This window comes from Phalacrocorax carbo, chromosome 6 (genome assembly GCF_963921805.1).
Source record: "Phalacrocorax carbo chromosome 6, bPhaCar2.1, whole genome shotgun sequence".
Classification (NCBI taxonomy): Eukaryota; Metazoa; Chordata; class Aves; order Suliformes; family Phalacrocoracidae; genus Phalacrocorax; species Phalacrocorax carbo.
The window spans coordinates 60,858,153-60,870,166 of NC_087518.1; the positions used below are offsets into that span (position 1 = coordinate 60,858,153).

The window sequence follows — 12,014 nt, forward strand, 5'->3', positions numbered from 1 at the left end:
CAATTTTTATTACTCATGAAATTTTGTGGGTTTTATTACTTTGTTATTGATCCAGGAACCTAATACCAAAGTGGTTTAGTAGAGGAGCCAGATTTTGGTTCTTGAGAATAAGAATTCTCTTCAACTATATTCAATTTCAAAAATTTCTGAAAGTGCAATCTGAGAAAATGTCAGTAGTGAAGAAGTTCAGAGTTGACCGTAACCTCCGTTATTAACTCCTCCTTCCAATTGCATAAATTCTGTTAGCAGGAGCCACGCAGAAGTGCATGGCTATCAGACATTCAAAGCGCCTCTGCTGGTAGCAGTCTCTGCTAGGACATAGCTAATTTGAGCACAGCATTCCTGATGTCAGTATAACTGTTACAGGAAATAAGATATCGATGCCATATATCCCTGTGCTCTAATTTTAGTAATAAAATGTCAGGATAGTACTGGGGAGAGTGTACTTAACCTTGCAAAAGTGAGTTTTTTTAATGTAAGTTTTTTTGTTTTGGTTTTTTTTCGGTGTTTTTTTCTTTTTGGCAAAAATGAGCTTCACTTTACCTGGCAGACATTCAGGTCCTGAAACCACAGCTTCACATGGTGGTTTTGGTGTAGTGGTGACTATGTTAATAAGAGAAGCTGTTAGCTTGGTGAGACTTCAAATGTATTCAGACATCGAATTCTGATATTAGATTACCCACGATTCCACTTAGTAAGCAAGTGGTTTGGTTTTTTTTCAATATAAGGTACTGGAACTTGCCTTTGTTCAGTTTTTTTTTACACTTTATAATTAATTATCTATGCGTGAATAAGTTTCTTCTCTGACAAAATCTAAGGTTCCTTTTACTCCCAATTTTGTAGACTGCTAGGGCCAGTAAGTGTGTTACTCCCATTAACTACATGACTGGCATGTAATGTAGTAAAAGGTATTGTGCAAGCACTTGTGCCTGTTGCAGTCACTTGAAAGGACCCTGTATGTAGCCGCACGCGTGATGGTGGCCCTAGTACCTGCCATGTGGAAGCCTATTCTGAAACCTGTTGACTAAACTGAATTTTTCATATCCAACTAAACAGACTATAGTATGGTTTTAAGTCCTAATATTCTGCCTTAATTTTGTCCTCGTTATCATGGATATCTTAAGCCTTAATACTGCTCTTCCTATGTGTGTGTGACCTGCAGCACATACACAAAACTCCCTTTGATTTGTTGAGCTCTCTGTAAGTTTAACAGTTTGTGTGTTGTAGATTACACACAAGGGTATATCATTTTATAGCTAAAAACATAAGGAATTCAGTGTTGTTTACTGAACCCTCAATGGAGAATGAAAGGATTTGAAATATTTTCTGTTTCAAAATGTGTTGATTTTTTTTTTGAGATTTTTTCATTGGTCAGCTTAATATATAGACTTGGTAAACCTAAATACTTAAATACTACATAAACTAAAAGCTGCATAAAATTGTATGTAGTCCGATGATCATGATGTTTTGCTGTATTTTGGTTTTAAGACTTTTTATGTAGCAAATTGGAAAGGAGATAAATAATGCATTATAAGATAAGGACTGCAAGCAAAGTGTGCAAAGAACAATGGTAGGAAAGTAGGGTGAGATGATGCTATAGAAATAGACCATTCTGCCAAAATTCTTGGCAGATATCTGTTTGTGCACTTTCTTCCTATCATAATATCAAATTATGATCTGTAATTACAGTACATAAATATCCACTCCTGATAAAGTAATTTTTATCTTTTTTTTTTTTTTTTTTTCTTGAGGTTTTGAACTACAGTTCCGACTGGGCCCAACTCTTCAAGGCAAGCCTGTTACAGTGTACACAAATTATCCAGCTTCTGGAGAAGTATTTGATCGCCACAAGTTCAGGACACTATCGTGGCACAATCCCACAGGAAAAGAAGATGACTCTGACAAATACTGCAAGCTGGATCTCCAGATTTCTGGGTCATACCAGTACTATTTCAGTCTTGGGTAAGTGACATACTATACTTACAGCCAAATGCAGTCTGCTCCCTTAGTCTACATTTTAACCTGAAGAAATCACTGTTAAGAATAAAAACATTTTTTCCATGCATTTTTCAAATTGCAAACACGGGGCCTATCTGAAACTGCTCATGAAAGACACTAGCTGTGCAAAGATGGATGCAAAGCTGGATGCAAATATGTTCTGGACAATATACAGAACAAAGCTGATGAATTTTCTGTAAACGTTGAAAAGGCAAGCCATGTTTACAAGTTTCAAAGTCATCAGCATTCCAAGTGTCTGAATGATTAATTTTCACTTTCTTCATTGACTCTGAGGGTTGTTTTCTTTCTTTCCAGCACAGAGATTCTGGCATACTTTACTTCACATTCTTTACTTCCTCCTCTATTTCAACAGGACAAGTGCAGAGGAGAATGCTGGTATCCCTAACGATTGTAGTCTGGTGTTCTGAGTTTCTGGAAAATGGATGCTTAAACTCCCTCAGGCTTAAAAGGGCATTTAGCTCAGATCTCTTTGTGATGATGGTGCTCCAAATGGAGGTCTTTGTATTAAAGATGGGCAGTCATGCTTTCTTTGCTTCTGCCCATGTCCTAAAAAGAGCAACTAGTACTCTGGCTTGGGAAATAACAAAGGTATCTCACTTCTGCAAAGAGCTTAAAGCTCTGTATCCCAATTGTATTCTTGTAAGCAACTGGCACAAGTCCAGCAGAGAGATGATGCCTGAGAGATGAACAGCTCTTCAGCATTTCCTGGGTTCTTCAGGTGCCCTGCAGTCCTGTTCCCCACCTCCCCCCAGCCACTGTACTGGGCTACCGGGTTTTTGAAATAGCTGTGCTTGTTGGATTCTCTTTCTGAAACTGACTGGTGGGTGTTTACTATACCAATGAAAATTAATTTTTCCTAGAAATGAAAAAAGTGGTGGAGGTTACATAGTTGTGGATCCTATTTTGCGTGTTGGAGCCGATAATCATGTGTTACCTCTGGATTGTGTTACACTCCAGACATTCCTCGCTAAGTGTCTGGGACCGTTTCATGAATGGGAAGACCGGCTTAAAGTTGCAAAAGAAACAGGTAATGCCAGTACACATATTAAAGGATATAGGTTTTTGTCTTATGATCAAAAACCAATGTTATGCTGAAGGCTCTCAGTGTAAACAGCTCATTTGTTCTTCAGTTTGTAGACTAAATATGTCCCACTAGATTCAATTTAGGTAACAGATGAAGTCAATGAAATGATTAAAATATATGCAGAGGTGCAAAAATTCAGCTATTTCCTGATGCGGGAAACCACTTCAGCTTTATTGTTTTGATTTTGGATCGACTGGGAAGTTTGTAGAACTGACAGGGTTATTTGTTTTAAAGTTTCTGTTATGTAGAATTTCAAGGGAAAGATTCAGATTCATTTGCACTGCTTATTCCAAACAGTAGCTTTAAGTACATGTTATAGCTGTAACTTATTGTGCTTCTTTCAATTAACTCTATCTAATAATGGCTTCTTTTTATGTAGGTTACAACATGATTCATTTTACACCACTGCAGAAGCTTGGACTGTCTAGATCGTGTTATTCTCTGGCTGATCAGTTAGAAGTAAATCCTGACTTTTCAAGCCATAGTAAAAAGTGCACTTGGAGCGATATAGGAGCTCTTGTGGAAAAACTGAAAAATGAATGGAACATGCTTTGCATCACAGATGTAGTCTACAATCACACTGGTATGATTTTTGTGTGTGTGAATAACCAGATTGGTTTTAAAATTGTATTTCATTATTTCCCTTAACTTTTCCCCCTTGAACCCATCTTTTAGTAGCCATTTTACACAACTTAGTTGTCTGTCTTTGAATCTCTCAAATCCAGGACAACTCTTTACAATTATAACTGATACGTCTCCATAACAGTTGTAAAAGAATTTTGTTTTGTTACTGAAAGAGTGAATAGAGCCTTTCTTAAAGAGAATTCATGAACTGTGCGTGTGTCTGTATTTTTATATGCTTATTTTTATCATATGCGGTGTGCAGCTCCCACATAAATGAATGGAATCTGCGTTATGAGTTGAAGATACGCTGGGTGCTTTCTTGTTAAATGGGCTATTATTCCTGTAGCTGCTTAAAAGTAACTGCTCTAATTTGGATCTAAAATGCAGACAAAACAGAACAGGGACAAGAGGCTAGGATTAAGCAACGGAGGAAATATTACACCTCAGTCTGTTGGTAAAGGAATTAAAAAGAGATAGCTTTGTGTTTGGGGTGGGGGTTTTTTAAGCATAGATACCCCAGTGCGTTGAAGGCTTTACTTCCCTTAATTGCGTTTTGTAGCTAAAGTTGTCTGTTGTGCAGAGAGGCACAATGGTTTTCTTCAGGATGAAGTGATGAAATTTAAATTATAGTACTTCATCATTTGTAAGTTTGCTGATTATTTGGCTAATGAGTTTACTTTGATTATGTTTTATGATGCAGCTTTCATCTTACCCTGTAATCCTAAAGGCCACAATAATTACCATTCTCATAGCAGAGTGTACAACAAATGGTTCTGTGTGTTGATGTTACAGTCCTTTGAGGCTTAAAAAAACCCTAACCATGCATATCTGTGAATTTCAGGCTTTATTTGCTTTAGTTCTTTGGTGTTGACTGCTGCCAAACATTCCTATTCAGTCCCTCTGCAATGCAGCGTGGGCCCTCTTGTTTGCCCCATCTCTATGTTGAAAAGTTACTAAGTATAGCTGTTGGCTGTGTGTCTGAGGGAATTAGGCTTTTAAACATTCTCCCAATTTCGGGTAAAAAATTTCTTGCCCTTTACCAGCTAGAAGTCCTATTTCACATGTGCCTGAGATCCTGTCATCTCTTTACTGTGTATATTTGCATGCTACCAAGGAGGATGTTTTTAGGGACAGACGTGCCTACGACTAAACTAATTATTAGACTCCAAAATATATTTGGGAATTAAAATGTCACATTGTTACTTGGCTACATTCAGAGTTCAAAGGAATGGGATGGATGACTAAACATTTATAGTATGGTGAAGGGATGCTTAGAAGTGTCTTCTAACAAGATAGAAATATGCAAATGACTCGATGGCTTTCTTGCCTGCTTTCAAACTTTGAAACTTGATTCCCCCCCCTTTGCTTATAATCAAACCCTCTTGATTTACAGCTGTCTCCACACTTTGTTAAATGCTCAGTTTAACATAAGCATAAGCAGAAAGATACATTGAAAAATGTCTGAGTAAGCAATAATGTTGTGTATGCCTGTGGATGTACAATGTTTTGGGTCCTTTTGAAATAAGAAGATAGGCAAATAGTTTTTGGGGTTCTTTTTGTCTGGATCTTGATTGGGTGGATATTTAACTTTACTTTTTCCTGGTATTTTAATTGAACAGAAATTTCTAGTAGTTAAATTAGTTCATTCCTGCACATTAGGGTGACTTAATTGTAAAACATGTTTCAAATACCCATTTGAATATAAAAGACACACAATATAGAGTCAGTTATTCTGAGCAGATCATGGATACTTGCACATTGTTATTAATTCTGCAGCATGTCTGCATTAAAAGCTGAAGTCGTGTCACAGTAAACCCTCTAACACTGGTAATTCTAACAACTCATGAGCCTTGAGCTTAAAGTGGTTGTATCTGTTGGTCGTTTCTGCCTTCTGGCTGAGACCGCTGCATGAAAATGGGAGCGCTTCCCCTCTGTTCCTGTGGTCAAGTCAGGCAGCTCACTTTCAATATTAAGCAGTGGAGCTAAAGTGTTTGTTTTTTACACTGGAATGGATAACAGACTGCTGGCACAGCAGAGAACGGTGGGAATCAGTTTTTTATGGTAATGGGTTGGTTAGTCTCTGATGAAAGCCACTATCTATGGCCTGACTTTAAAAGTAAAGTAGGTGCATGCACTAATGTTAAATATAGATGCACCTTTGGCCTGTCAGCAGGAGTATCATAGATAAACTCCAAACCCTGTCTAGTAACTGGGTAGACGTGCCCCTTTTTGGGCTGCCGTTTCCTTCAGGGTGTCCAGACACCCTCAAATAAGAAATACTGTGTTTGCTGGCATTTACTTTTCACCAGGAGATAGAAAAATGAGAGTTGTTTTTTTTCTTTTCTCAGCTTTCAGTGGCTGTAATAAATCATATGAAGTAATACAATAAACTGAAATAAATTATATTTTATCTTCCAGGAGAGGCTACTGTTGTCTAATTGCAAGTTTAACACTTCAGTATATTGTACTTCCAAGCACTTGACTAATTGCATCAAACAGCAACTTTTCTCAGCTTTATAAAGGAGAGGACAAAAAACAAACGAGAAGCCTTGGGTAGTGGGCATCACTACTAAATATTAAGTTTGTGCTTAATTTGTATAACAATGAATTAGTCCTTTGTAAAATGTGAAAGTATTTTCTTAAATAAGAATGTAATGAATTTTAGAAACAATTTGCTGTAATTCCTTATCTTAGTATTTCCATATTTTTGTACTTAGGTGTATTTTCTCCCAAGCTGTAACAAATATAATCACAAGTGATGCTTTGGGCAAATTTTTTTTCCTGAAGAATTAGATATACTTCGGTGTGATGTTCTGAACCATTGGAGCTTACCTTCTGATCAGAAAACATTTTTTCTGTAGAATTAGTGGAATGCCTTCTGACTTTTTTTGTTTGGGTTTTGGGTTTTTTTGCATGATAACACCTTAGATTTAAATTACATATTGTCTTTTTAGAATTAATTGTATTTACTTTTGAAAATCCTTTATAGTAAATTCTGGTTCTTGCTAGATGAATCGAGTAAGCTAGTTTTGCTTTTTGGAGAAGAATATTTTATTCAGTAGTATATGTATTAAAAAAGGGGGGAGAACTGGTTGGCTTAGAAGAGACTTTAACAGACAGAGTTTATTATTGCTTTTGTAACCTTAAAATAAGTATGGTGTTTTGAGTTTAGGTGGCATTTAAGCCACGAAGATCTTAATTTCCACAAATGGTTTGACCTTATAACCATGGAATTTTGCCATGTTCATAATGGTCTTGAGATGTAATGTAAGAGGGTGTTCAGAAGAGCTGTTCATACTGCAAACTGGGAGAGTAGACTCGTTTCTTTCCTTCTGACATTTCTGTTTGAACTTCTTTGAACTAAGCAAAGTCGGGTTTTAGGTCTTAATTGTTTTGCTATAATTTTGGGCATGTTAATGGCTCTTTCTTCATGTCTCCAATATAATAATTTGTGATATATTTTCCCTTGTGTGAAGTACTATTTCTATTTTTCTTTGCTTTTCTAAAACAATGGATTGAGAAGACACATTCTATGAAAAACAATTTTTGAAAGTAAACCCTTGTAAAACCTGAGTAATAATTTTTTGTTCTTAAGCACTCTGGTTTGTTTTTTTTTTTACATTTAGTTTTTCAGTTGCAGAGAGTAAAAAAAAATTATTTTCAGATAAACTGTGTTTAGGACGGTTCCAAAAATGGAAAGAAATTAACTCTTGAAGATTTTTTCTTCATTGTCATACTTTCACAATCAACATTCTTTCTGCTATGTATGTGCTTACTCACGCTGCTGCATGTGCACTACTCTCTGTATTGGACTATTACACCCATTTTCTAGTGAAGGCTCCTTCTCTGGCTGTGTGTATCATCTGATAGGGTTAAGCATGTTAAAAAATAACCAACCTGGGCCATCTTACATCTTGGTTTGGGGTATATGTTTGGCTTTCAAAACAGAAAGAGCATTTCATGTCCATTATATGATGTATTTCCTGCAACAAAAATGTGATTTTTTTTTAAAGTGTTTTAGAATTGGTGGTACTATTGCATATTTTTGTGAAACTAACAAAAAGTTTCTCTGCAGTCTCTGCAACTGTATTTGTTGCAAAACAAATGGCTGTCAGTAAGGCAGTCCTCTGCGTAAGGCACGTTTTTCTATTGGCATGGAAAACTTTAATCGAAATGTGCACTTAGTATACGTGCCATAGCACCTTGACTTCTTGGTGTTGAGATGTTTGCACAAAACAACTAAGTGTTCACCTTGTACGCTTATTTTTCCCCTCTCCCTCCCTTTCTTGAATAAGCTTCTAACAGTGATTGGCTCAGGATGCATCCAGAATGTGGCTACAACCTTGTAAATTCGCCTCACCTGAAGCCAGCCTGGGTCTTGGATAGAGCTCTGTGGCACTTGACCTGTATGGTGGCTGATGGAAAGTACACTGCTAAAGGGATCCCTGCCTTGATTGAAAACGATCATCACCTGAATGTAAGTGAACGAGATAAGCTAATGAACACCATAAATAGCTGAATAAACCTGTACTATTTCTAAGGCTGTGGAAGTGCACAAAAAGTGGTATATACTTTGCAGATATATTTTGTGAAATAACCCTTTAATCCCCAATATTTTTTTTCTGAACAATTCATATGAGCACTTAGCTTTTCTTAATTATATTAATCATCAACATTATTAACTAACATTATTTTTATTTTTATAGTGTATCCGTAAAATAATATGGGAAGATATATATCCAAAAATTAAACTATGGGAGTTTTTCCAAGTGGATGTTAACAAAGCTGTGCAGGAATTTAAAACCCTTCTAACTCAAGGTAAAGGATGAGTATGCTGCTGGAGGAGGTGGATTATGTAGTTATAGTTCAGGAAACTTAGAGGTAAACTTAACAATAAGCTGGAAAGCAATCCCATTTTTTGCTATGTGAGAAATCTACTGCACTGATTTAAGTGTACAAGAATGCTTTGAGGGGTAGTAGAGTGTTTGAAGACTTTGCACACCTTTAAAGCCTTTATCTACCAATATTTTGCTATGCTAGAATTATACAAGTTGTAGGTCTTTTTAAATGTAATTCCTATTTTTATGTTATGAATGCTCTTTTCTGTCTTGTTCTTAGGCAAAATGAGCACTAAATCTGATCGAAATCAACATCTTCAAGTAGTTCAGGACCCTGATTATAAACGGTTTGGCTGTACTGTAGATATGAATATAGCACTGGCGACATTCATACCACACAGGTATTGTATCAACAATTATAAGTTAAAATCACAAGTGAAATTCGATTTGCAAAACCAAATAAATGAAGTTATTTTCAGAGATGGGGAAAACTTAATTTTTCATTCCTTTTAGTTATTTATATTGCCTTTTTAAAAAATAGATTATTCTAATTGTTCTCTGCTTTTAATGTCCTCATGGTAAGCAATGGACCAGCTGCAATAGAAGAATGTTGTAACTGGTTTCGCAAGAGGATTGAGGAACTGAATGCTGAAAAATACAGACAAACTAATCACCACCAAGAGCAGGTCTTATAATCACTGTGTTTTAATGCTGAATTGTTTTAAATTGCAAATAAATGTAGGCATTTCAATAATGTGTCATTTAATTATTTCTAGGCTGTCAATTGCCTTGTGGGGACTGTGGTTTACGAACGACTGGCTGGTAACGGTCCTAAGCTGGGTCCTGTCACTAGAAAATACCCTTTAGTTACCAGGTATTTGTTTGTTTGTTTGTTTTTGTTTGGAAACTATTAGAATCTGTCCAGGGAAAGTGAGTTCAAAGTTTATTAAAAGTATACGCTTCTATGTACAAGTGTTTGTTTTCTTTCCCATGGACAAATGCCACTAAATGAATTGACTGCCTTTTATTTAAGGAACAATGATAAGTGTTTAATAAACAAATGTGACCAGAGAACATGAAACAATACTCGGAGCACATCGAAACCTTACATAGTGCAAATTGCTCTTGTGGGAGGAAGAGGGGTGGAACTAGGAAAGTTTACACCTTACATGAGTAGCATGAGTACATCAAACTTGAATCTGAAGGGCTAGGGCTTTAATCTTATGCTACCAGCTGACACCAAGATAGTGGCAACACCTGTCCTTTTTCCTTCAAGACATGCTACAAAATAGAAAACTCCTCACCATTTATAGGCTAGCAGCTGGGGGAGGGGGTTGCATCTGATTTATCTACAAGCCAGTTCATAGCAGGTATTTTCATTTCAAAGACAATTTCAGCTTAGCCTACCTTATGGTGTTGCTTTGGTTTTTTTACTTGCTGGTCTATTCCGTAGGTATTTTACTTATCCGTTCAAAGAGCTGACTATGGAGGAAGAAGAAACTATGATGCATCAGCCAGATAAAGCTTGTTATTTCATGGCTCATAATGGCTGGGTTATGGGAGATGATCCTCTTAGAAACTTTGCAGAACCAGGTTTGTAAAAGAACTTTGAATCCTCTTATAAACCTTTTGATATTCTAGCCAAAGCAAAAAAGGTTTCATTTAATCCATCTTTTTTCCAGATATATTCCAATGAAGCTGCAGAATAGCAGACAGATACTCAGTTTATAGTACTTTTATTTTCCATTCAGAATAAATATCAACTGCAAGAACTGGGATTTGAGGTACAGTTTTGCAAGATTTGAGAGGGAAACTAGTGGCTTTCTGCCACCAAAATGGGGACATCCTGCCTCCCCACTTCTGTCATTGTCTTTGCTTGCTGTGTACTTTGTTCCAACGCCACTGCTTGTTGGCATTTCTGTAAGACAATGTCAGTGTGGCAGAAAACTAATGCAGTAAAAAGGTGGATAGTATTTTACTGCATTTGTGAGCAAAAACTGAATCCTTGAAAGGTCCAGTGAGCAGCAGTCAGGCAGTCAAAAGGTGACCCAATTAATCCAAAAGAAGTATGCAGATTACTTCCAAAGGTAAAATAGGGCACTAATTCACCATGCACTAAAATATTGTATTCTAACCTAACTCCTTCGGGGACAGCATTGATGTCAGCCTTGCTTTTATTGGACAACTATTGTTTTCAGAGTAGTCATTCACTTTGTAAACTGAATCAAAGGCCAGTTTAATTCTAATTAAAAACATCTATCTACGAGTTTGAGTCTGCTTTAAAAGCTAATCTGATTGATACAGAGTGATCTGGAGTTAGCAAACACCTCATTCCTGCAAAATAATCTACAGCCCTTTCACTGCTTTTCATTTACTTTATTTTTTCTCCTTCACAAGGATGAAGATAATACATGTTTCAAGGGTGTCTTTGTTCAGCTGCCTTTTAGCCAACTGCCCTTTCTTCTGGGCAGATTGTTGTATTTTTTTCCTTCAGTCACTGGCTTTAGTTAGCATACCTAACCGCTATTACTGAGTTTTCTCTCTTAATTCCCCTATAGATTTTTGAGTGCTTTATGCTTCTCTTATACCTTTTGTTCTATGCTACAGATAATTTTGACTGAGAATACAGTGGGAAAAGATGATGCCTAAGGGGATAAATATAGGAACTGCAAGTTCTGTAAAAGGCCCTTAGAAAAATCATGGTGTACATCCAAAGAAAGCCAATTTTTCTGTCCATGTAGCTTTGTTGGTGTTAGTGAAGATAAAAGGTAGGTTGTGCTTAAGTGAATATTTTTTGGAAGTAGCGGTGACTTACAGTCCCTGCTCTTTACTTACTAGCAGCTTACTCTTCTTGTGCGTCTTTCGTTGTGTGGGCCAGATCTCTTAGGTGTCCATAATGTGAGCCTCAGGAAATTAGTCTGGCGGAAAAATAATCTCTTTTCTAAGGCAGGAGTACTTTTCAGCTGGAGAGTTTCCTGATCAAGGTTCAGCCGCTAAATTAACTGTGGTGAGGCATCAGTATAGCTGGTCCAGGAGCAGCAGAAAGCAGTGGAGTAGCTGTGTCGTACTGGTGGTGACCCTGTGCGTGCTTTGATCAGGTTTAGATAAGATAAATGCAAACAGACCTTCAGAAGACTGATGGCTCAAAAATAATTGTATTTCTCTTATGAGGGGACTGATGATTGACAGTTCCATGATATTGCATGGTGCAAATAGCATGGGGTTTTGGTGGTTTGGTTTGTTTGTCTTCTGAATGATATTACTGATACTAAATTATGTTGTTGATATTGTTATTATAGGAGAGAAGTCACTTCTAGATATGTCTGATCATTTAAATCTTTGTCATAGTTAAAACTCCATCAGTATATTCTGTGCAGTAAGCCCATTACAGGTGAACTCAGATTTAAAGATGGTGTTGTTTATATCGATTGCATCAAAAAGAAGGCAAA

At 36.7% G+C, this 12,014-nt stretch overlaps 1 protein-coding gene across 6 annotated transcripts in view; it reads left to right on the plus strand.

The window, feature by feature from the left end:
* The window catches only part of AGL (amylo-alpha-1, 6-glucosidase, 4-alpha-glucanotransferase), a 38,239-nt gene that overhangs the window by 1,619 nt on the left and 24,606 nt on the right, over nt 1-12,014 (plus strand). For all 6 annotated transcript variants that reach the window (XR_010373502.1, XM_064455569.1, XM_064455565.1 and 3 more), the window contains exons 3-11: nt 1,752-1,962; nt 2,880-3,046; nt 3,483-3,686; nt 8,023-8,204; nt 8,434-8,545; nt 8,846-8,966; nt 9,149-9,251; nt 9,342-9,439; nt 10,019-10,158. Coding sequence is in view for 5 of the 6 variants with exons in the window: in XM_064455569.1 (XP_064311639.1) it covers nt 1,752-1,962; nt 2,880-3,046; nt 3,483-3,686; nt 8,023-8,204; nt 8,434-8,545; nt 8,846-8,966; nt 9,149-9,251; nt 9,342-9,439; nt 10,019-10,158 (1,338 nt within the window). In the remaining variant the exon portion in view is untranslated. The remainder of the gene's footprint in view (nt 1-1,751; nt 1,963-2,879; nt 3,047-3,482; nt 3,687-8,022; nt 8,205-8,433; nt 8,546-8,845; nt 8,967-9,148; nt 9,252-9,341; nt 9,440-10,018; nt 10,159-12,014) is intronic.